Raw genomic sequence first — 22,961 nt, 5'->3', positions numbered from 1 at the left:
AACAAGAGCTATTGCAATAAAAAAGTAATAGCTCTTGTTCTGTCAATGTCCCTCACAGAAATCTGTAGTGTCATGAGTTTTATATCGTAGTTTTATTATTATTCGTTGGATAAAGAAAAAGTTTTGCCTACCCTGAACCATAAGCAATATATTTATGTATATTTTGATGCTTACCATTGATTGCATTTATGCATACTTTAAGGGTTGTTAATGCTTAAAAGGACCAGAGCTTTGGGGCCCTGCCCCGAACCCAGTTGGGGACTTGCACCACCCCCAACCCCCGGTGTTCATCAATCTACACTTAGTGTATTGAGTGCTTGTTCTTTATTATTCTTTGCAAAGCTAGAAAGTCTCTAGCGATAATAAAAACATATATATGGCCAGCCATTTCTCCCAACTACACAGGTGTGTCTCGAAGGGCTAATAAGACTTTCCATGCCTGTCTAAGGAGAGGCAGCGTCAGGTGGGAATGTTTCCAGAAGGCTCCAGGGCCACTGATTTCTGAGAGATATTCACACTCTGCTGTGTATTCTAACGGCTCCCTCTATGTCTTTGGAGGATGCACGGCTTCTAATACAACGTTCAATGATCTCTGGAAGCTTGACCTCTCTAGCAAACAATGGATGCGGCCAATGGCAAGTGGTATGATTTAAATCATAGTTTTAGAGGTCGATGAGTGGAGAGTAGAAGACAAAGGCCGTTGCTCCCTACTTGACTAGACAATTTTACTGGGAAGAGGAAGGATGGATTTACAGTGTTACTGGGAAGGGAAGGATGGATTTACAAATGTTACTGGGAAGGGGAAGGATGGATTTACAATGTTACTGGGAAGGGGAAGGATGGATTTACAACGTTACTGGGAAGGGGAAGGATGGATTTACAATGTTACTGGGAAGAGGAAGGATGGATTTACAATGTTACTGGGAAGGGAAGGATGGATTTGCAATGTTACTGGGAAGGAGAAGGATGGATTTACAATGTTACTGCGAAGGGGAAGGATGGATTTACAATGTTACTGGGAAGGGTGGATTAACAATGTTACTGGGAAGGGGAAGGATGGATTTACAATGTTACTGGGAAAGGGAAGGATGGATTTACAATGTTACTAGGAAGGGGAAGGATAGATTTACAATGTTACTGGGAAGGGGAAGGATGGATTTACAATGTTACTGGGAAGGGGAAGGATGGATTTAAAATGTTACTGGGAAGGGGAAGGATGGATTTACAATGTTACTGGGAAGGGGAAGGATGGATTTACATGTTACTGGGAAGGGGAAGGATGGATTTACAATGTTACTGGGAAGGGGAAGGATGGATTTACAATGTTACTGGGAAGGGAAGGATAGATTTGCAATGTTACTGGGAAGGGGAAGGATGGATTTACAATGTTACTGGGAAAGGGAAAGATGGATTTACAATGTTACTGGGAAGGGGAAGGATGGATTTACAATGTTACTGGGAAAGGGAAAGATGGATTTACAATGTTAGTAGGAAGGGGAAGGATAGATTTACAATGTTACTGGGAAGGGGAAGGATGGATTTACAATGTTACTGGGAAGGGGAAGGATGGATTTACAATGTTACTGGGAAAGGGAAAGATGGATTTACAATGTTAGTAGGAAGGGGAAGGATAGATTTGCAATGTTACTGGGAAGGGGAAGGATGGATTTACAATGTTACTGGGAAGAGGAAGGATGGATTTACAATGTTACTGGGAAGGGAAGGATGGATTTGCAATGTTACTGGGAAGGGAAGGATGGATTTACAATGTTACTGGGAAGGGGAAGGATGGATTTACAATGTTACTGGGAAGAGGAAGGATGGATTTACAATGTTACTGGGAAAGGGAAGGATGGATTTACAATGTTACTGGGAAGGGAAGGATGGATTTACAATGTTACTGGGAAGGGAAGGATGGATTTGCAATGTTACTGGGAAAGGGAAGGATGGATTTACAATGTTACTGGGAAGGGAAGGATGGATTTACAATGTTACTGGGAAGGGAAGGATGGATTTGCAATGTTACTGGGAAGGGAAGGATGGATTTACAATGTTACTGGGAAGGGGAAGGATGGATTTACAATGTTACTGGGAAAGGGAAAGATGGATTTACAATGTTAGTAGGAAGGGGAAGGATAGATTTACAATGTTACTGGGAAGGGGAAGGATGGATTTACAATGTTACTGGGAAGGGGAAGGATGGATTTACAATGTTACTGGGAAGGGGAAGGATGGATTTACAAATCCAATGCTTTAAGTAATGATTTTGAAAATTCAGGCTCAGAATTTTGAAATTTTTTTATGCTCATGTTTGTTATTGCTGTGTTCCTTAGCAACTGCGAAGGCTGATCCAATGGAAACAACATTTTTGTATAATTTTCAAAATTTAAAGGTTGACTTGCAACAAAATTCACATTACAGCTATTCGGTATCAAAGTGTTCACCATGTCTTGCTCTGCTGTGTTGTAGGTGCAAAATATGTGGAAATGTGATTACAAGCTCTTAAAAGCTCAAAAACGAACAGTTAATCACAGCCATCATGAAAACGCTGTAGATTGGAATCTTTTACCAAGACGACTCAAATGGGATGTAGTTGAACACGGTGTGCTTCTGTTTACACTTATACGTAATCTCATTCGTCGAAATGTTTTTACAAATATACATCACGCACTCAATAAAACCTTGTCTATTGTCCTTACGTGTATATTTCCTCATCATTGTAATGCTGTCACTTTGAGGACTGATATCTCAAAACCTAGCCTAAAAATTTGTTTAATTTTTTAACCTTAGCTCGAAGGAGTGCATATCTTCCTCTGATAAACACGAGGAGCCTGTTGGTCACCTGTGAGAGTCGAAAAATGTTGCAGAAATTGTTCACATCATTTGGCCGGAATTATGGGTCACACGATCAGATTACGACTAGATGATTAGACCAAGCCGAAACAAAACTGTAAAGTAGCGAGCATCTATATTTGATACAGGGTCTGCGGTAAAACCCAAAGTGTTTGTCATAAACTAGTGCTACGATAAGTTTAATTGAGCCTTTTATTGGCCTTTTAATTCACGTGATAACATCACATGTCAAAACAATAACCAGGTCGAGTTGAGTACGTCTTTGTTGCAAGTCAACCTTTAAAGGTTGACTTGCAACAAAATTCACATTACCGTTACTTGGTATCAAAAGATTCACCATGTCTTACTCTGTTGTGTTGTAGGTGCCAAATATGCGGAAATGTGATTACAAGCTCTTAAAAGCTCAAAAGCAAAAAGCCGCTGTAGATTGGAATCTGTGTATTTCTCTGACGTAGTCATTACATTTGGGTATTGTCTTGTCACGTGATGTTCTCACGTGAATTGAAAGGCCAATAAAAAGCTCAATATAAAACTTATCATAGCACTAGTTTATGACAAACACTTTAGGTTTTACCGCAGACCCCGTATCAAATATAGATGCTCGCTACTTTACAGTTTTGTTTCGGTTTGGTCTAATCGTCAAGTCTGAATCTGATCATGTGACCCAATACTTTGCAAGTAATTTCTGCAACACTTTTCGATTATCACAGGTGACCAACAGGCTTGTCATGATTATCAGACAATGATATGTACTCCTTCGAGCTAAGGTTAAAAAATTAAACGAATTTTTACGGTAAGTTATAAGATATCAGTGCTAAAAGTGACAGCATTACAATGACGATAAAATAGACGCGTAAGAACAATAGACATGGTTTTATTGAATGCGTGAAGAATATTTGTGAAAATATTTCGACGAATGAGATTGCATGAAAGTGTAAACAGAAACCATATTGTAACAACTAGGCCTACGCCCCATCTGAGTCGTTTTGGAAAGAGAATTCAAACTACGGCGGTCTCGTGTGGCTGCGATTAACTGTTCATTTTTTAGCTTTTAAGAGCTTGTAATCACATTTCCACATATTTTGCACCTACAACACAACAGAGCAAGACATGGTGAATCTTTTGATACCAAATAACTGTAATGTGAATTTTGTTGCAAGTCAACCTTTAACATCTCCACCAACATGTTAACATCTCCACCAACATGTTAACATCTCCACCAACATGTTAATATCTCCATCATCACCAGTAACAGAGTTCTGTCTAAAAGGTAATAAACTCTCTCTCTCCCATTGTTCCTCTTCGTTGTTTAGGGAACTATCCATCCCCTAAGGCCTGCGCTAGTATGAATGTTTGGAGGAACCTGTTGGTAGTATTTGGAGGTTGGAGTCAACCTACACCCTTTCCACTTCACCAGGTAATGTTTCAGCAAAGTTTCTGTATTTAATGGAGTATGTGGGCTGACTTTAAGTTGGAAGGCATATTCTTAGAACAAACAACTCTTTTTAATTTGTGATTTAATTATAATAACAATAATTATAGTAACAATAATAATAAATATATAAACTAGTACCCTGGCAGTCTATTGCGCCAAGAGAAATCATCTTGGAGTAATAACTATGTGAACAATCATTCTGAGATGCTGATCGGATGTTTATCGCTGCAGTTGTTAGCGGTTGCCTATTAAACTGAATGTTGTGTGTTCAACTCCCATACAAAGCAATCTTTTATTTCAACTTTTCACTGTGACTTCAGACGGCACAGCTTCACAGCTCATATCATAGTAAGGGTTAGTATAGTACGTCAGAGGGGGGGTCCGGGGGTCCCCCCTCTGTTATAGTTAGTTATTTATAGGGTTAGTATAGTACGTCAGAGGGGGGGGGGGGGTCCGGGGGCTCTCAGTACGTCAAATATTTTACAGTGAAATAAGAATTTTATGACTTTTATACAGCAACAAAATTTTGATTTCTTAATTTATGTCTAAACTACATCACCCTCCGTCAGCCTCTTCCGTCAGCCCGCTTTTATTCAATGTTGTCTAAACTACATCACCCTCCGTCAGCCCACTCTATGCAATGTTGTCTAAACTACATCACCCTCCGTCAACCCACTCTATGCAATGTTGTCTAAACTACATCACCCTCTGTCAGCCCACTTTATGCAATGTTGTCTAAACTACATCACCCTCCGTCAGCCCACTTTTATGCAATGTTGCATTTAAATTCTTGTCGGCTCGGTACTTTCTGGCATACCCACAGCATTTCATATAGTTGCATATAGTGCAGCTATATTGGAATATATCTCATGTGCTATTTCCAGGGCTGTATCCACCTGTTTGAAAATGGTACTGCAGGGAGAGTCCGGGACGAGTGCCGAGCGGCCTCTCGGTCGAGGGGGGAGAGGTCCGGGGGCTCTCCCCGGAAATTGTTTTAGTATAATTAGTCAAAATGGTGCAAATCTAGCAAACTTGGCTCCTAATGGGGCACATGTTCTAACAGCAGATTTGACATTATAATCCAGTTTTCTAAATATAAAACGGTTTATTGAGATTGTCTTTAACAATGCTTATTAAAAATATATGTGAATGAAAGCTGCTAAAGGGGTTGGCCACAGCTAGCATGAGGTAGAATTATCACCGGGTACAATGCTGAATGGTGTAGGAGACGAGTAGTCTCCTATGAAATAATTTAATTGAATAATATTGTAGAGTTAAAAAGTAAAGTTAATAGAGCACCATGTTAAAAATACCGCACTTGTACTATAGTCTATAATACTGAGCAAGTAGTAGTAGATTTAAGTTTGAGCTATGCATGTTACATGCATAGCTCAAACTTAAATTTATTTCTATGACCAAAATCTTTTGTATATAAGCATTCATCTACATATCTACTACTACAAAAAATACAACCATGTACAACTGTCTCTGTATGAAATGCTTGGAAGCATTCCTTTCGGTAGAGTCCAACGCTATAACGTTGCCGTGTGAGCTACCATAACGATCGTTTTTCTCTGTATATTCCAAGTATAATAAAAGTCTAAAAGTTTACATCACTTCTATCATTTAAATTATTTTTATTCTGATCACACAAAAAATCACTAGCGATTGCAGGATCAAATAATATTTTATTTTACCATTTTGAAAGTCGAGCCGATGTTGACTGGTTTTTCCAACTTTTATTCTTTTCCAAGGAGGCGCGATTTCTTTAGCTTTTACCACAAAGCAACGCCTTTCGGGTAATTGTTTCCTATTGTAATTTATCGACTAATATCTTGTTGATTATATTAAAACTTACTAGCACTCATATCCTTTGTTAGTAGATGGCAGCTTTATAAACGTATACCGAAAGCGTCATTAATGTCGTTTCCCCACGCAACCGATAAACAACATTTTGGACGTTTCCCCAGCCGAAGTGTTAAAATCAAGCAAAAATGACGTGAATTCCGGAATTTTTAGCTTCAAAAAATGGTACTGCCATGGCAGTAGCTGCAGTATAGGAGGATACGGCCCTGGCTATTTCTAAATACATATATCTATAAATAAAGTGGTAGTATGATACAGAGCAGCATGGAATAGACATCAATTTTATAGTTCGACAGCAACAGATTCATAACTAGTTTGTTACTAAGGCTAATTCTGTTTTGATTGTTACGTTATTATTAAGCTAGCTTTTACAATAGCATACAATAGTCCTTTAAAAAGGAAATAAAGTGGTAACAATGGATTGCTTATAGTATAAAGTGTTATATGTTAGCTATAATCTTTAGGATAATAAGAATCGTGTCCCTCTGTCCAAACCACAGTTTGAGTTTGGGAAAAAGATAACATCGTATGCGAATTGAACTCAGAGTAATTTGTGTTTGTCATTAATCTGCTGCCAAGCATGGTGAACAGTTATTAACTATTCTACAAATAAATTAATTTTAGTCAAAAAAGTTGCTTGTGTTAAAAAATATTTCACACTGCTTAAAGTTTGCCAGTTTCTCACACTTTTTTCAATCTTTCTCTTTTTAAACTATCTGAAGTATTTCTAAATTTTCTGATAACGAGCATTTGGGTTTTACACAATAGTTGATTGCTATTCTTTGCTCCACAAAAGGCTTTGTCACAGTTATGGTTGACAACTGAAAAGCCTGTCTAAAAACTCTAATGTGAAGTAATGAGATTTGAAAGAAGCTAAAAGCTGCTTAGTCAGCTCATTGTTAAGTGACCAATTTGTATAAAACCAATGCAAGAGAAGGCAACTACAGTGCACCCTCGAGATACGATGTTAATTCCTTCCAGGGTTGACATCGTATGGTGAAAAAATCGTATGTAGGGGTATAGAGACCATTGTAAGTATACAATGCAAACACCCCCTGGTAAAAATCGTCAATTTTTTTTAATAAAAATGTGTACATATTGACAATTAGCAACAAAATAGTGTGTTAACTTTAGTAATTATAGTTACCTACCGTAACTGTATTGTATTTAGTGTATTTTAATGGTTATGATCCGCAATAAAACGCAAAATTATAATGTGTGTACCAAATGCAGTACGTACGGTAAGGAGTTCTTGCCTTCACAAGGTACGCATAACATAAACTTTGAATTTACTTCAAGTAAGTTTAGCTTGCTAAACCTACACTTAAAACTAAGTTTTAGTATGTATTTTGAACTATTTTACTGAATTTCAACTTTTTATCACGAAATTTTATCCTTCAGCAGTTCCTATCTTCACTTTCACTATACACTTTAGCCTATCTGGTTGAAACCTTTTTCAACCTACATGTAAATATAACATGTAAGGCCGAGCGATGCAGTTATAGAAAGCGGCCTCTCGCACACCGAAAAGAAAAAGACAATTTTATTTTCTATACAGGACGTACATACCTTTGGAGTAACGTGGCTTTAGCTGGTACATGTAGCGAGTAAAGCAGAGAGGAGGCAAAAACGTATCAATGCTAATTATGGTGCTGTACACTTGAAAATAAATTTAAAACGTAATGAATTGGAATTTTTTAGCAGGCTAAAAGAAGTCCATTCCTGTCCAATTTTTCTATTTCTACGAAAAAATTGATGGTGCAATGCAGAAAATTGCGAGCTAGCACTTGTAAAAGGATCCAGAGAATGTGGTAGTAGTTTGTCTTGTATGAAATGTGCACAAGAATCAATGTACCTATACATACAAAGTTTGTACGTATTTATACCCTAGGGGGGACAGGGTTTTAGCAAGTTTCAGAAAGTAATGTGGATGCGTCAACTATCTTGAGTAGCTAGTTATATGAGTTACATACATACATACGATGAATTGTATTCACGTAGAAGATAACAAGCCCATATGCAAAGACATGGATAAGCAAGAAAATAAAACATAAAATCAAAAGGAAACAAATAAAATGAATAAAATATGAAAAACATGCCACACAAGAGATAAATAATATATATTATACATGCATTGTTTTAATGTACCAGTCCACATCAGTAAATTAAACACTTGAAATGTTTCTGCGAATGTGGGGTTTTCTGTATCTTCTACATCCTCGCCTTTACTAAATGGTTGCTCCTTTTAAATGCTGATCGCGTGCATAATCTAGCTCATTCAAATCTTCTGCCGGAAGCTCTTTCTTGTGGTCTTGTGCTTGCTTTAATGGAGTTCTTGTTTTAATAATAATTGCAAATGCTGATTGGTTGCGATCATATTCCTTGACAATGTTAATAATACGTGTCCCTTCTTATTTACGACATCCAACTTTGTTGACATAGAAATAATTTTTCCTTCGTTTTGTAACGTTTGTATCGGTCTCAGATTCCTTAGATAACGAATTAAATGTAGATACTTGTAGTTATATACGTATGCTGACTTAAAAGTTTATAGTAAAAGCTATAATAACGCTACAAATGAATATTTGCTCTCGCTTGCGTATTTTACACGAAATTTTCTACGCGGACATGAGATAAGTCGATCATCGTGTCTCTTCTAAACGTTGTAAGAATGTTTTCGGCAAACTATATTTTGGTGTCTTTTTTATTTCGACGTGTGTTATGAGCACACCGACGGCCAAATTTTAACTCGGGCGAAACTTTTCTCAAATTCGTATGGTGAAATAAAACTCGTATAGCGAGGTGAAGATATCACAGTGTTCGACTTCGTTAGGTGAAAAAATCGTATATCAGGGTAATCGTATCTCGAGGGTGCACTGTACTCTACTGCCAGAAATGGTAGTACTCATTCTGGAACTTTTGATTTTTGCATCTGTAATTAGACTCACTCAGCCGTAGCTGCATTTTGTATAGTGGAATATATTCTATTATTATTATTAATAATTGTTAGTAAGTTACGAGGATTTGTAGTTTTTCATGTTATTCATAGTGTCAGTGTTCATCTCGGTTTGTTGGTCAAGGGTTGGTCAAGGGTTTGTTGGTCAAGGTGAAGAGTGAAGCCATTCTGGTTTTGGCTATAGGGTGATAATTTCATGGACTGAACCAGTATACAGTTGTTTAGTATGGCAGACTTTGTAGAAAATGAAACTGTGGACTGTTTGATTCATCGACTGCTACAGAGTAGAATTCAGCAAGGCTATTTTATAAGGGATCACATGGCGATGTTTATTAGGCTGAATGTACAGTCCAACATGGATAACTCGAACTTCATGGGACCGAGCGAAAGTGTTCGAATTATCAGGGCGTTCAAGTTATCAGAGCACTGTCACAAGTCCATGTATTTACTTATTTATTAGTAGATACATGTACATATACAAACTATAATATAAATCAAAAGCACAAATGGCTTGTTTCAAATTAAATGCTTCTAATGTAAAGTTTAAAACGTTTTTATCAAAAATTATAGAGATTTTTCTATCACTTGAGATTGGTTTGTTGTTTGAGGTGAGGTTATTGCCAGGACGTTTTTTAGATTGACATTGGCCAAACTTGATCGTTGTTGAAATGCTCAAAAGAAAAGACATCTTTTTCTTTTGAGCGTTTTACCCACGATCAATTTTGCCGATTTTTCTTGAAGTTTATGCAAAGATTACCTCACTTTACCTGGGATTCGTTAAGAGCAACACTCCGAGGCAATTCAATTAGAAGTTTTACGAGGTTTTACGGTACATTGTGTATCACTCACGCTTTTTGAATGGATACTTATTGAATGTACACACGTATTCTGTGTTTAGGTCAAACGATGAATAGTTTTTTTTAGCTAAGACAACGTATACGTTTAATTACAACAATTTTTAAGACGTTTTAAACATTCAACATTCCGACGTTGATTCAACATGTAATTAACGTCGGAAAACTATTCATCGTTTGACCTAAACACAGAATACATGTACGTTCAATAAGTATCCATTCAAAAAGCGTGAGTGATATACAATGTACCGTAAAACCTCGTAAAACTTCTAATTGAACTGCCTCGGAGTGTTGCTCTTAACGAATACCACTTTCCTTGCTTCCAAAGGGCGATTGCTAAGCGGATGTTTGGTACAAATCAAATTTCACCAAACCTTTAGAAAATTCGTTGACAAAAATATTTTGCCGATGGTGGTAATAACGACGCTTATGAATTACAAAAAGTTGAGGTTTACCTCTATGGCTTGAAATAAAGTGATTTTCTAAAGCGATAACAACCGTTTCGGTAGTCATTGGGCAAAAAACAGTTCGAGTTAACAGTGTTGAGTTCGAGTTATCTATAGCAATTTATCATTACGTGGGAACGGACCAAAGAAACCGTTCCAGGTGATGTGGGGCAGGTGATGTGATGTGGGGCAGGTGGTGTGATGTGGGGCAGGTGGTGTGATGTGGGGCAGGTGATGTGGGGCAGGTGATGTGATGTGATGTGGGGCAGGTGATGTGATGTGGGGCAGGTGGTGTGATGTGGGGCAGGTGATGTGATGTGGGGCAGGTGATGTGTGGGGCAGGTGATGTGATGTGGGGCAGGTGGTGTGATGTGGGGCAGGTGATGTGATGTGGGGCAGGTGATGTGTGGGGCAGGTGATGTGTGGGGCAGGTGATGTGATGTGGGGCAGGTGGTGTGATGTGGGGCAGGTGATGTGATGTGGGGCAGGTGGTGTGATGTGGGGCAGGTGATGTGATGTGGGGCAGGTGATGTGTGGGGCAGGTGATGTGTGGGGCAGGTGATGTGATGTGGGGCAGGTGGTGTGATGTGGGGCAGGTGATGTGATATGTGGCAGGTGGTGTGATGTGGGGCAGGTGATGTGATGTGGGGCAGGTGATGTGATGTGGGGCAGGTGGTGTGATGTGGGGCAGGTGATGTGATGTGGGGCAGGTGATGTGATGTGGGGCAGGTGGTGTGATGTGGGGCAGGTGATGCGATGTGGGGCAGGTGGTGTGATGTGGGGCAGGTGGTGTGATGTGGGGCAGGTGATGTGATGTGGGGCGGGTGGTGTGATCTGGGGCAGGTGATGTGGGTCAGGTGGAATATGTTGTGTGTGTAACTCAAGTAACTCAAGAGTTTGACCTTGTAAACATTGTTAGTTGTATGTGTAACTTTCATTGGTGTTATTAATCATCAACCAAATAATGTTTTTCATGTCAAAAACAAAACTTTTAAGACAGAAATCAGGAGTTATTAAGTGAGTTGAACAAAGTCGGTAATCTAATAGTATTGCGAAGGAGTCAAGATAGTGGATTGTAGGTTGTAGTAACAGAAAGTTCATAAACTGAAACATAGGATCGTGGATGTAGTATGTTGGTGTCACAGAATACAAAAAGCGATGTTTGTCATACACGTATGTGTGGAAGAATAAATACAAATATTCTGGGCATACTTTACGCAGGATATGAAACCTGTAATACTATCGCAGAAACAAGCTGTGAACATTTGAGTTGTATTTCATAATAATATTTATGGTAATACTATTGGCATCAAATCATCTGATACTGGCTAATATTGTCTGCTAATTATTAGATATATAATATAATAGTATTTTTATTACATAAAACTGTCATTTTCAATGAATATGTAAAAAACAGACACCTGAAGTGTTAGAGGTTTCTGTCAAAAGCCAAATAGCTGTTACGCTAATTTGTAAAATCAGGAAACTATACCTGTAGTAGGTTAGCAAGTGTATGTAAGCAAAACCATGTGTTCAGGTAGTAGGTTAGCAAGTGTATGTAAGCAAAACCATGTGTTCAGGTAGTAGGTTAGCAAGTGTATGTAAGCAAAACCATGTGTTCAGGTAGTAGGTAGCAAGTGTATGCAAGCAAAACCATGTGTTCAGGTAGTAGGTAGCAAGTGTATGTAAGCAAAACCATGTGTTCAGGTAGTAGGTTAGCAAGTGTATGTAAGCAAAACCATGTGTTCAGGTAGTAGGTTAGCAAGTGTATGTAAGCAAAACCGCGTGTTCAGGTAGTAGGTTAGCAAGTGTCTGTAAGCAAAACCATGTGTTCAGCTAGTAGGTAGCAAGTGTATGTAAGCAAACCATGTGTTCAGGTAGTAGGTAGCAAGTGTATGTAAGCAAAACCATGTGTTCAGGTAGTAGGTTAGCAAGTGTATGTAAGCAAAACCATGTGTTCAGGTAGTAGGTAGCAAGTGTATGTAAGCAAAACCATGTGTTCAGGTAGTAGGTAGCAAGTGTATGTAAGCAAAACCATGTGTTCAGGTAGCAGGTTAGCAAGTGTATGTAAGCAAAACCATGTGTTCAGCTAGTAGGTAGCAAGTGTATGTAAGCAAAACCATGTGTTCAGGTAGTAGGTAGCAAGTGTATGTAAGCAAAACCATGTGTTCAGGTAGTAGGTTAGCAAGTGTATGTAAGCAAAACCATGTGTTCAGCTAGTAGGTAGCAAGTGTATGTAAGCAAAACCATGTGTTCAGGTTGCAAGTGTATGTAAGCAAAACCATGTGTTCAGGTAGTAGGTTAGCAAGTGTATGTAAGCAAAACCATGTGTTCAGGTAGTAGGTTAGCAAGTGTATGTAAGCAAAACCGTGTGTTCAGGTAGTAGGTTAGCAAGTGTATGTAAGCAAAACCGCGTGTTCAGGTAGTAGGTTAGCAAGTGTATGTAAGCAAAACCATGTGTTCAGGTTGCAAGTGTATGTAAGCAAAACCATGTGTTCAGGTAGTAGGTTAGCAAGTGTATGTAAGCAAAACCATGTGTTCAGGTAGTAGGTTAGCAAGTGTATGTAAGCAAAACCATGTGTTCAGATAGTAGGTTAGCAAGTGTATGTAAGCAAAACCATGTGTTCAGGTAGTAGGTTAGCAAGTGTACGCATTTCTATTGCTAAATTATGTAAAATGGAGAAATAAAAGAGTTCTAGAGATCATATAAATTTAAGCGTTGCTAATTGTGATGTTTGTTATGTTGCTAGGCAATGCCTTCAGTCTTAATATTTTCTCTGCAGGCTGCTCAGTTTTTTGATCAGCTGCATCTCTATGATACTGACCTAAATATTTGGACAGCAGTTAATTCTGATCCGTGGCCACCACCTGTTGCTGGACACGCTGCCTGCATGATGTCTGACAGCTTGGTTGTCTTTGGTGGATCTCGGCAGCATGGCACTAGGTGAGGCAGCTATTGAGTCTCCCACACTACTATTCTATGAACAGAGCCACAGGCTATTTTGTTTTTGGTTTTTTGTCTATCAAAAACCCATCAGCGTCTGCATCAACGAATACCCCGTGATGCAGTGTTCTCATTTTTCTTTTTAATGTTTCTCAAAGAAACCTTTTTATTTTTGCTTGAAGCAATTACTAATCCCGCAGCGACTATCATAAACGAAAATAAATAAACCACGCTATCCGCGACTGCGAATTACTATCACCAACTTGGTACACATTGTACAGGCTTTGGTGTCGCGACTTGACAAACAAATATAAAAGCGAAGTGGTCCATAACTGTGGTTTTTCTTACGGATCGCATGAACCTCATTTAAGTGTTTTCCGCATGCAGACAACTTTATATGTTTTTTTGATAACATGTATTATAAAAAATATTAGCAGCTGTTAGTATTAGTACTTGGCAGTCTGTTGCTCTGTTAGAGACTATCAGGTGTGTCGATAAAGCACTCGAAATCACAGGGAATTCTAACTTAACAACTCGGAGTTCTAACTTAACAACTCGGAGTTCTAACTTAACAACTCGGAGTTCTAACTTAACAACTTGGAGTTCTAACTTAACAACTCTGAGTTCTAACTTAACAACTCGGAGTTCTAACTTAACAACTTGGAGTTCTAACTTAACAACTCTGAGTTCTAACTTAACAACTCAGAGTTCTAACTTAACAACTTGGAGTTCTAACTTAACAACTCGGAGTTCTAACTTAACAACTTGGAGTTCTAACTTAACAACTCTGAGTTCTAACTTAACAACTCAGAGTTCTAACTTAACAACTTGGAGTTCTAACTTAACAACTCGGAGTTCTAACTTAACAACTCGGAGTTCTAACTTAACAACTCGGAGTTCTAACTTAACAACTCGGAGTTCTAACTTAACAACTTGGAGTTCTAACTTAACAACTCGGAGTTCTAACTTAACAACTCGGAGTTCTAACTTGATAACTTGGAGTTCTAACTTAACAACTCGGAGTTCTAACTTAACAACTTGGAATTCTAACTTAACAACTCGGAGTTCTAACTTAACAACTCGGAGTTCTAACTTAACAACTCGGAGTTCTAACTTAATAACTTGGAGTTCTAACTTAACAACTCGGAGTTCTAACTTAACAACTCGGAGTTCTAACTTAACAACTCGGAGTTCTAACTTAACAACTCGGAGTTCTAACTTGATAACTTGGAGTTCTAACTTAACAACTCGGAGTTCTAACTTAACAACTTGGAGTTCTAACTTAACAACTCGGAGTTCTAACTTAACAACTCGGAGTTCTAACTTAACAACTCGGAGTTCTAACTTAACAACTCAGAGTTCTAACTTAACAACTCGGAGTTCTAACTTAATAACTTGGAGTTCTAACTTAACAACTCGGAGTTCTAACTTAACAACTCGGAGTTCTAACTTAACAACTCGGAGTTCTAACTTAACAACTCGGAGTTCTAACTTGATAACTTGGAGTTCTAACTTAACAACTCGGAGTTCTAACTTAACAACTTGGAGTTCTAACTTAACAACTCGGAGTTCTAACTTAACAACTCGGAGTTCTAACTTAACAACTCGGAGTTCTAACTTAACAACTCGGAGTTCTAACTTAACAACTCGGAGTTCTAACTTAACAACTCGGAGTTCTAACTTAACAACTCGGAGTTCTAACTTAACAACTCGGAGTTCTAACTTAACAACTCGGAGTTCTAACTTAACAACTCGGAGTTCTAACTTAACAACTCGGAGTTCTAACTTAACAACTCGGAGTTCTAACTTAACAACTCGGAGTTCTAACTTAACAACTCGGAGTTCTAACTTAACAACTCGGAGTTCTAACTTAACAACTCGGAGTTCTAACTTAACAACTCGGAGTTCTAACTTAACAACTCGGAGTTCTAACTTAACAACTCGGAGTTCTAACTTAACAACTCGGAGTTCTAACTTAACAACTTGGAATTCTAACTTAACAACTCAGAGTTCTAACTTAACAACTCGGAGTTCTAACTTAATAACTTGGAGTTCTAACTTAACAACTCGGAGTTCTAACTTAACAACTCGGAGTTCTAACTTAACAACTCGGAGTTCTAACTTAACAACTCTGAGTTCTAACTTAACAACTCGGAGTTCTAACTTAACAACTCAGAGTTCTAACTTAACAACTCGGAGTTCTAACTTAACAACTCGGAGTTCTAACTTAACAACTCTGAGTTCTAACTTAACAACTCGGAGTTCTAACTTAACAACTCGGAGTTCTAACTTAACAACTCGGAGTTCTAACTTAACAACTCGGAGTTCTAACTTAACAACTCGGAGTTCTAACTTAATAACTCGGAGTTCTAACTTAACAACTCGGAGTTCTAACTTAACAACTCGGAGTTCTAACTTAACAACTCGGAGTTCTAACTTAACAACTCGGAGTTCTAACTTAATAACTCGGAGTTCTAACTTAACTCAGAGTTCTAACTTGATAACTCGGAGTTCTAACTTAACAACTTGGAGTTCTAACTTAATAACTTGGAGTTCTAACTTAACAACTCGGAGTTCTAACTTAACTCAGAGTTCTAACTTGATAACTCGGAGTTCTAACTTAACAACTTGGAGTTCTAACTTAATAACTTGGAGTTCTAACTTAACAACTCGGAGTTCTAACTTAACTCAGAGTTCTAACTTGATAACTCGGAGTTCTAACTTAACAACTTGGAGTTCTAACTTAATAACTTGGAGTTCTAACTTAACAACTTGGAGTTCTAACTTAACAACTCGGAGTTCTAACTTAATAACTTGGAGTTCTAACTTAACAACTCGGAGTTCTAACTTAACAACTCGGAGTTCTAACTTAACAACTCGGAGTTCTAACTTAACAACTCGGAGTTCTAACTTAACAACTCGGAGTTCTAACTTAACAACTCGGAGTTCTAACTTAACAACTCGGAGTTCTAACTTAACAACTTGGAGTTCTAACTTAACAACTCGGAGTTCTAACTTAACAACTCGGAGTTCTAACTTAACAACTCGGAGTTCTTACTTAACAACTCTGAGTTCTAACTTAACAACTCAGAGTTCTAACTTAACAACTCGGAGTTCTAACTTGACAACTCGGAGTTCTAACTTAACAACTCGGAGTTCTAACTTAATAACTCGGAGTTCTAACTTAACTCAGAGTTCTAACTTGATAACTCGGAGTTCTAACTTAACAACTTGGAGTTCTAACTTAATAACTTGGAGTTCTAACTTAACAACTCGGAGTTCTAACTTAACTCAGAGTTCTAACTTGATAACTCGGAGTTCTAACTTAACAACTTGGAGTTCTAACTTAATAACTTGGAGTTCTAACTTAACAACTCGGAGTTCTAACTTAACTCAGAGTTCTAACTTGATAACTCGGAGTTCTAACTTAACAACTTGGAGTTCTAACTTAATAACTTTGAGTTCTAATTTAACAACTCGGAGTTCTAACTTAACAACTTGGAGTTCTAACTTAATAACTCGGAGTTCTAACTTAACAACTTGGAGTTCTAACTTAATAACTTGGACTGTTGGTGGCATGTTAAAAAACTAGATGAATGTCCAACAACTCACCGGGTAATAAAATAATTACTTAAAGAGTTAGATTAACTTACCTCGTACGCTAATAGTGTAAATATTTACTAAAATAATAGCGGTGTTTGAAACCATCTTAATGATCATTCAGTTACACGTAACGATCAACTGTGCTAATTACTAATCCCAAGAGCTTTAAGCCTGAGTATTTTAACCGATGTAATGAATATCATCAAATCATTCATTGCTATGCTTAGTTGAACGATCATAGTGTAGTGGTTTAGACAACTGGTCCTCAGACCTGGAGGTTCTGAGATCAAATCCTTTACGAAGCAGATTTTTCATTACTAGATTTTAATCGCTATAACTGAATACATAAACAGACAAAAGCCAACAGAAGGCATACGAAAGACTTTGGCATTTATATATATACTAGCTGCATTACCCGCCTACAGGAACAGATTCATGTGCAGCATAAGGTTTATTGAGAGTTGTCTTTCATACTGTAAAACAACTCCAAATATGCAGTCTACTGAAATCATTGTCCTGATCAGGGTATGCATGCACATATACATGTCAATGTTGGGGAGAACAATGGAAACCTGTAATGTGTCTTACAGTTAGATGTGTGTAAAATCTAGTAAATATTCTAGATTCATGCATCCGTTCATTATCCATTCATATCATATTCATTATCATTATTATGATACCCGTCTATATTTGCAGTTGACGATCGCGCACTTCTGCCGCTGAGCCCTCGCCTCGGCTGACCAGTCTTTACCCGCCGAGCAGTTGACAATCGCGCTCTTGCACTCGCAATCAATCGCATCGCACTCGCAATCAATCGCATCGCAATCAATGGCCTTGCAATCAATCGGCCTGCACCCATCTCGCAATCAATTGCCTTGCACTCTCCTCGCAATCAATCGCCTCGCAATCAATCGCCTCGCACTCGCCTTGCAATCACCTCCCACTCGCTTCGCAATCAATCACCTCGCACTCAATCGCTTCGCACTCGTCTTGCAATCAATCACCTTGCACTCGCAACCAATCGCCTTGCTCTCGCAATCAATCGCCTAGCACACAATCGCCTCGCACTCGCCAACACATTCATCCGGAAAGCCGTGCCTGGAGACTCTCACTGTACTCGGGGCGAAAAAAATCTCCCGCGCATCCCCGAGTGACGCCACGGCCTCAAGCCTAGCTGTGCTACCCGCCGTTGCCCGGGTAGTAAAAAAGTCTTTGCACAAAAAATCTATTTGTATTTAACATATATAACAACATTCGCCATTCTAACATTCAAACTACATAAGTAACATGAGAAAACCTAGGTAGGTAACCTCATAGGTAACCTATTATGAGAAAAGTGTTTTGTGATAAATAATAATTGAATAAATAAATAATTTGAGAGAAAATAAAAGCAACTGTAAAGTTTATCAAACTTTGTCAAACAGCTGTAACTTTCAAACTTCATATCATGAGGATAAGGTTTTCTGCCAGTCTAATAAATTAAAAAAATCAAACAATTGTAAAAGGGATTAGATGTAAATTTAAAATAATTAGCAAGTAATACCTATATTAAGTCGGTTTTGCAACAATTACAATGAAAGATGATACGGTAATGATACAATTAATACAAACTGAGAAAACAAAATAAAATTCATGAATATGTTGAATTAATAGTAGCAATTCTTGCATAAAAAAGTGTGGGTATAAAAAGGTTACTGTCCCACCAGAAACTATCCATCAATTCTTTGAATACGACGATACTTAAAAATATGACAGAATATCATAGTATTTTGTAGTTGAAATTTTATTAGAACAATGTCTGCCAAAAATGGTTGAATAAAAGAATAGTATTAATAATAAAGATTGGAAACTACTCAAGTAATAATAACAGTGATAGGAAAATGAATAATGTTTAAACTTCAAACACGATACTCAATTTATGTATAAAAGAATGCAAGTTGAAATAATAACAACGATGAAACAAACTTTAACAAACTTATATTATAAACTTCAAAAGTCATAAGAAGTTTATAAATGTAATAAGAGAATTTAAATTTATATATCTATATATATATTTCTCAAAGTATGTAAATGTATGTAAATATAAGAGAGTGGAGAATAACTGATACTTGCAATCTTACACGATAAATCTTACAGTAATCTTACAAATGTTTGTTGTAAAATGTGAAATTAATTACGAAAAAATAACTGGTTAGGTTTAACAGGAAAGATGTGTAAGCTAATACATCTAGTTGTACAACCCAGCGTTGCCCGGGTAATAAAAAAAACTTGAAGAAAAATAAGAACAGAAAATTGATTTGTATTTAACATATAACAACATTTGCCATTTTACATAAAACAACTCGAAAGGTTTTCAAACTTACTTTGTCAAACAACTTTAAGCGACTATAAAAAGGTTTAGATGTAACAGTGAAATAATTAGTAAGTAATAGCTAAATTGAGTCTATTTTGCTACAATTACAATATGAGATGATTCGGTAATGATACAATTAATACGAACTGAGAAAACTAAATAAAATTCATGAATATGTTGAATTAATAACAACTCTTGCATAGAAGTGTGTGTATAAAAAGTTACTGTTCCACCAACAGCTATCTATCAAAACTCTGAATACGACGATACTGGTACGGCGATATGTTATGCAAAAATAAAATATTGTAGTGTCTTTGTCTTATCGAAGGTGAGAGAATCTAGATGTTATTCCTACTCGTGATAATACAATTATCCGCGTGAAAAGTAGTGACCTTAACAGTGATTTAGCAATTGAACCTTAAGAAAAGCCAGAAATAGAGGTTCACAAAAACGGCATCGTGTTTCATAGAGTTAATAAAATTTAATCGCCTAATTCTAATATCGAGAGAGTCTATTGTCGTTATCGTTTTGCTGAAAACGAATCAGCCCTAATACGTCGAGGACAAAAAGCATCGCGTGTCATGAAGCTAAAAGAAAGTACATGAGTTGTAATTATTACGTCATTTTTGTGCAAAAACGGCAAACGATGAATAGGTTATGTATCGAGGCGCTCGAACCGGAGATTCTCATTAATGCGCCCTAGGTATCTAGTAGCGGCTACTAGTCCGAAAGGTACGGTACTCTATAAAGCGGACAGACAGATATATAGACAGACAACGATTGCCGTTTATATAGTAGATGTATGTAGATTTATATATATATATGTATATATATATATATATATATATGTATATATATATATATGTATATATATTTATAAAAGTTATATTCATACACATTAGTAAAAAGAGTGCTCAATGTTTAGAGTAAAAACAGAGCTGATATAAAACTATGTGTGCTAAAAAACTACAAGTTTAGTTAAAACATTTTATTACTTAAAGTTTCGTGCGGTAGGCTTGCACTCTTCAGATAAAATGTTAAAAATAATAAATATTCCACTAGCAGTAAAGCTGTATAAGAGCTAAAAGCTAGTCTTAAGTGACACTGTTTCTTAGCAGGAATTTATTGGCATGACGGCAACTGGATAGCATTTCGTTGCGCTTATTTAAGGTGGCTAATTGAGGCTTGCATATTATGTAATACTTCTCCCATATACAGAGTTCACATTTCTTAGTGATAGGGCTATAAGGTCTTGCAGTTTTTAAGATTGACCATTTGATGTTGTGGTCTAGTCCGCTATCCTTTAGTTGCCATATATATTTACTTAGCTCTGTGGCATTCCTTTTTGATGTATGGTTGAAGGAAGCCTTATGGTTGGTATATCTAGTATATATATATATATATGTATATATATATATATATATGTATATATATATGTATATATATATGTATATATATATATATATATATATATATATACGGTAAGGTCAATGAAAATGATCGAGCTAAGATCCTCTGGGACGTCTACATCCGGACTGACAAGCATGTCCTGGCAAACCAACCAGATATAGTGGTGGTGGACAAGGAGAACAAGAGAGCTACTATAATAGATATAGCAGTACCCAGTGACTACAATATAGCCAGCAAAGAAAAAGAAAAGGTAGAGAAATATCTCCCTCTTGGAGAAGAGATTGAAAAATGCTGGAATGTAAGAACAACTGTAATCCCAGAAGTCATTGGGGCACTGGGCGCAATAACACCGGCGCATAAAATGTGGCTTGCCTAAATACCAACAACAATCAACTCAGGTGAGTTGCAGAAAAGTGTGCTATTGGGAACAGCTAAGATCTTGAGGCGAGTGCTCAAACTCCCAGGTCTCTGGTAGGAGACCCGAGTCAGAGCAGAAACTACCACCCATACGGGTTAACCGGGGTGAGACAACAATTTTTTTTATACATATACATGTATATGTAGATATGCTTAAAGAAGCTAAATAAAAAGAAAATTTATTTTTTAAAACCATTAAAGTAAAAGTAAAGTAACCATGAATGAATAGCTATTACACTAGCAATGACATTGCGTTTAGACATGTATGATACTGGGTCTTAGGTTAATATCTGCCATAGTCAAAGCATTATAAAAAAGACACACATAAAAATGCTAAATGAAAGGAAAATAGCCAAAAAATTAAACTTGAGAATAGGTAAAAATATGTAAGATTTGCTGCAATATACTCCAGGATAGTTTAACATTTGTTTACATGCTTGTGCACACACATAAACTATGTGAAGAAAAGGTTAAAATTAAATTCAATTGTTAAAGTTTACACTTATTATTAAAAAGCTGATAGAAAGTAGAGAAAGGGAAAAGGTGAAGTACGATACGATGTAAATGGCCTGTACGTCTGCAAATGAGGCTCGAAGGAGGCAGTTTCGTTAAACGATGGAATCACTCAATGACGGGGTCTTCAAAACGTAACCCTGTAGTTAAGTCAGGACGACTCGCGTGCGCACAACTATTCTAAAAAATTTGGATAGAGAGCGATTAGCTAAGGTGTTAGAGTGTTGGGCTGCATAGCTGAATGTCACGAGTTCAAAACGCATTGCAAGTAATATTTTATCCCTCTAACTGTGGCTACGGAGGGTAGCGCTCTCAAATTAAGTGGGCTGCTCTATTTGACAAGCTCTCACAGGACAGTATAACTATATAGCTAAATCTGGAGTTGTCTACTTTTGGTATGGTCTTTTTGTAAGGAGTACATAATCCTTTACGGTTACCCAGTTTCCTGGATCGAAATATAAAACACATCAAGTCTTGTCTTACTATTTACTAATGTTGTTGTTTTAGTTCAGATGCATTGTGGGTATTAGATATGCCGACACAAAGCTGGAGAGAGTTGACTGTAGGAAGTGATCGGAGACCACTTCCCCGCTACGGCGCTTCTCTGGTACGCTTCTTATGGATATATGAAGGCTGCATATACGAAGCATCTCTGATTCATTTTGCATCAAGAGTAAAATATTTTTATCTGGCTACCACTTTTGTCCACAATTCTACATGCCTTTTAAAAGGCAAAGTTGGGCGATGTATTTGTATATATAGTTGGTTATTTCTAAAGATGTCGGAATATTGATAAAGCGGGTGATTTTTTAACATATTTCCAAGTAATGCCACAGCCATACACCCTATTTTTTTGCAGTGTTCTACTAACTCGAATCAAGCTGTGCTGTTGGGTGGCTGCGGTGGCCCTAATATGGTAAGTTATTGACTAACCTCATGTTATCGATAGAACTTGCATCTATCGGCGCATTTCTTTAACGTTTTCACATCAGCCGTAAAATGTTTTGAATCTGTGTGTGTGTTTTTAGAAGTTCACCGATTGCTGGCTGTTGAATATAAACAGAAATATAGCTATGTGGACAGAGCTGGTCGTGGAAAATACAGAGAACAGTTGTCCGCCCCCGCTGTGGTGTCACCCTGTGTGCAAGGTATGTACTAGACTGCTGGTTTCATTTAGTAATCACTGAGTGCTGCTACATGTTTGCAGCAGCCATGGTGTAGAGGTAAGCAATTTGAACACTGAACAGGATGTCACTGGTTCAATACTTACTACAGGATGACAAAAGGGGTCTTAAATCACACGTGTTTATC

At 37.4% G+C, this 22,961-nt stretch overlaps 3 protein-coding genes across 4 annotated transcripts in view; all 3 read left to right on the top strand.

The window, feature by feature from the left end:
• LOC137408403 (F-box only protein 42-like) overlaps positions 1 to 22,961 on the top strand; it is a 41,693-nt gene that overhangs the window by 6,660 nt on the left and 12,072 nt on the right. The window contains exons 2-7 of one of the 2 annotated variants that reach the window (XM_068094918.1): positions 406 to 642; positions 4,167 to 4,270; positions 13,194 to 13,354; positions 22,158 to 22,257; positions 22,510 to 22,566; positions 22,679 to 22,798. In XM_068094918.1, the coding sequence (XP_067951019.1) occupies positions 406 to 642; positions 4,167 to 4,270; positions 13,194 to 13,354; positions 22,158 to 22,257; positions 22,510 to 22,566; positions 22,679 to 22,798 (779 nt within the window). The remainder of the gene's footprint in view (positions 1 to 405; positions 643 to 4,166; positions 4,271 to 13,193; positions 13,355 to 22,157; positions 22,258 to 22,509; positions 22,567 to 22,678; positions 22,799 to 22,961) is intronic. The other variant, XM_068094919.1, reaches the window with a different exon arrangement.
• On the top strand, positions 13,968 to 14,719 carry LOC137408638 (Kruppel-like factor 18; the record flags this gene model as incomplete). The annotated part of the gene is made up of 2 exons (XM_068095227.1): positions 13,968 to 14,586; positions 14,712 to 14,719. Coding segments are annotated over 2 exons (627 nt in total), but the record flags the coding sequence as incomplete, so codon positions are not given.
• LOC137408404 (Kruppel-like factor 18) lies at positions 15,000 to 15,650 on the top strand (the record flags this gene model as incomplete). Its single annotated transcript, XM_068094921.1, has 1 exon — positions 15,000 to 15,650. A coding segment is annotated over one exon (651 nt), but the record flags the coding sequence as incomplete, so codon positions are not given.

The sequence above is a fragment of the Watersipora subatra genome, chromosome 11 (genome assembly GCF_963576615.1).
Source record: "Watersipora subatra chromosome 11, tzWatSuba1.1, whole genome shotgun sequence".
Classification (NCBI taxonomy): domain Eukaryota; kingdom Metazoa; phylum Bryozoa; class Gymnolaemata; order Cheilostomatida; family Watersiporidae; genus Watersipora; species Watersipora subatra.
The sequence above is the reverse complement of the archived record's forward strand: the minus strand, read 5'-3'. Positions and strand labels throughout refer to the sequence as shown.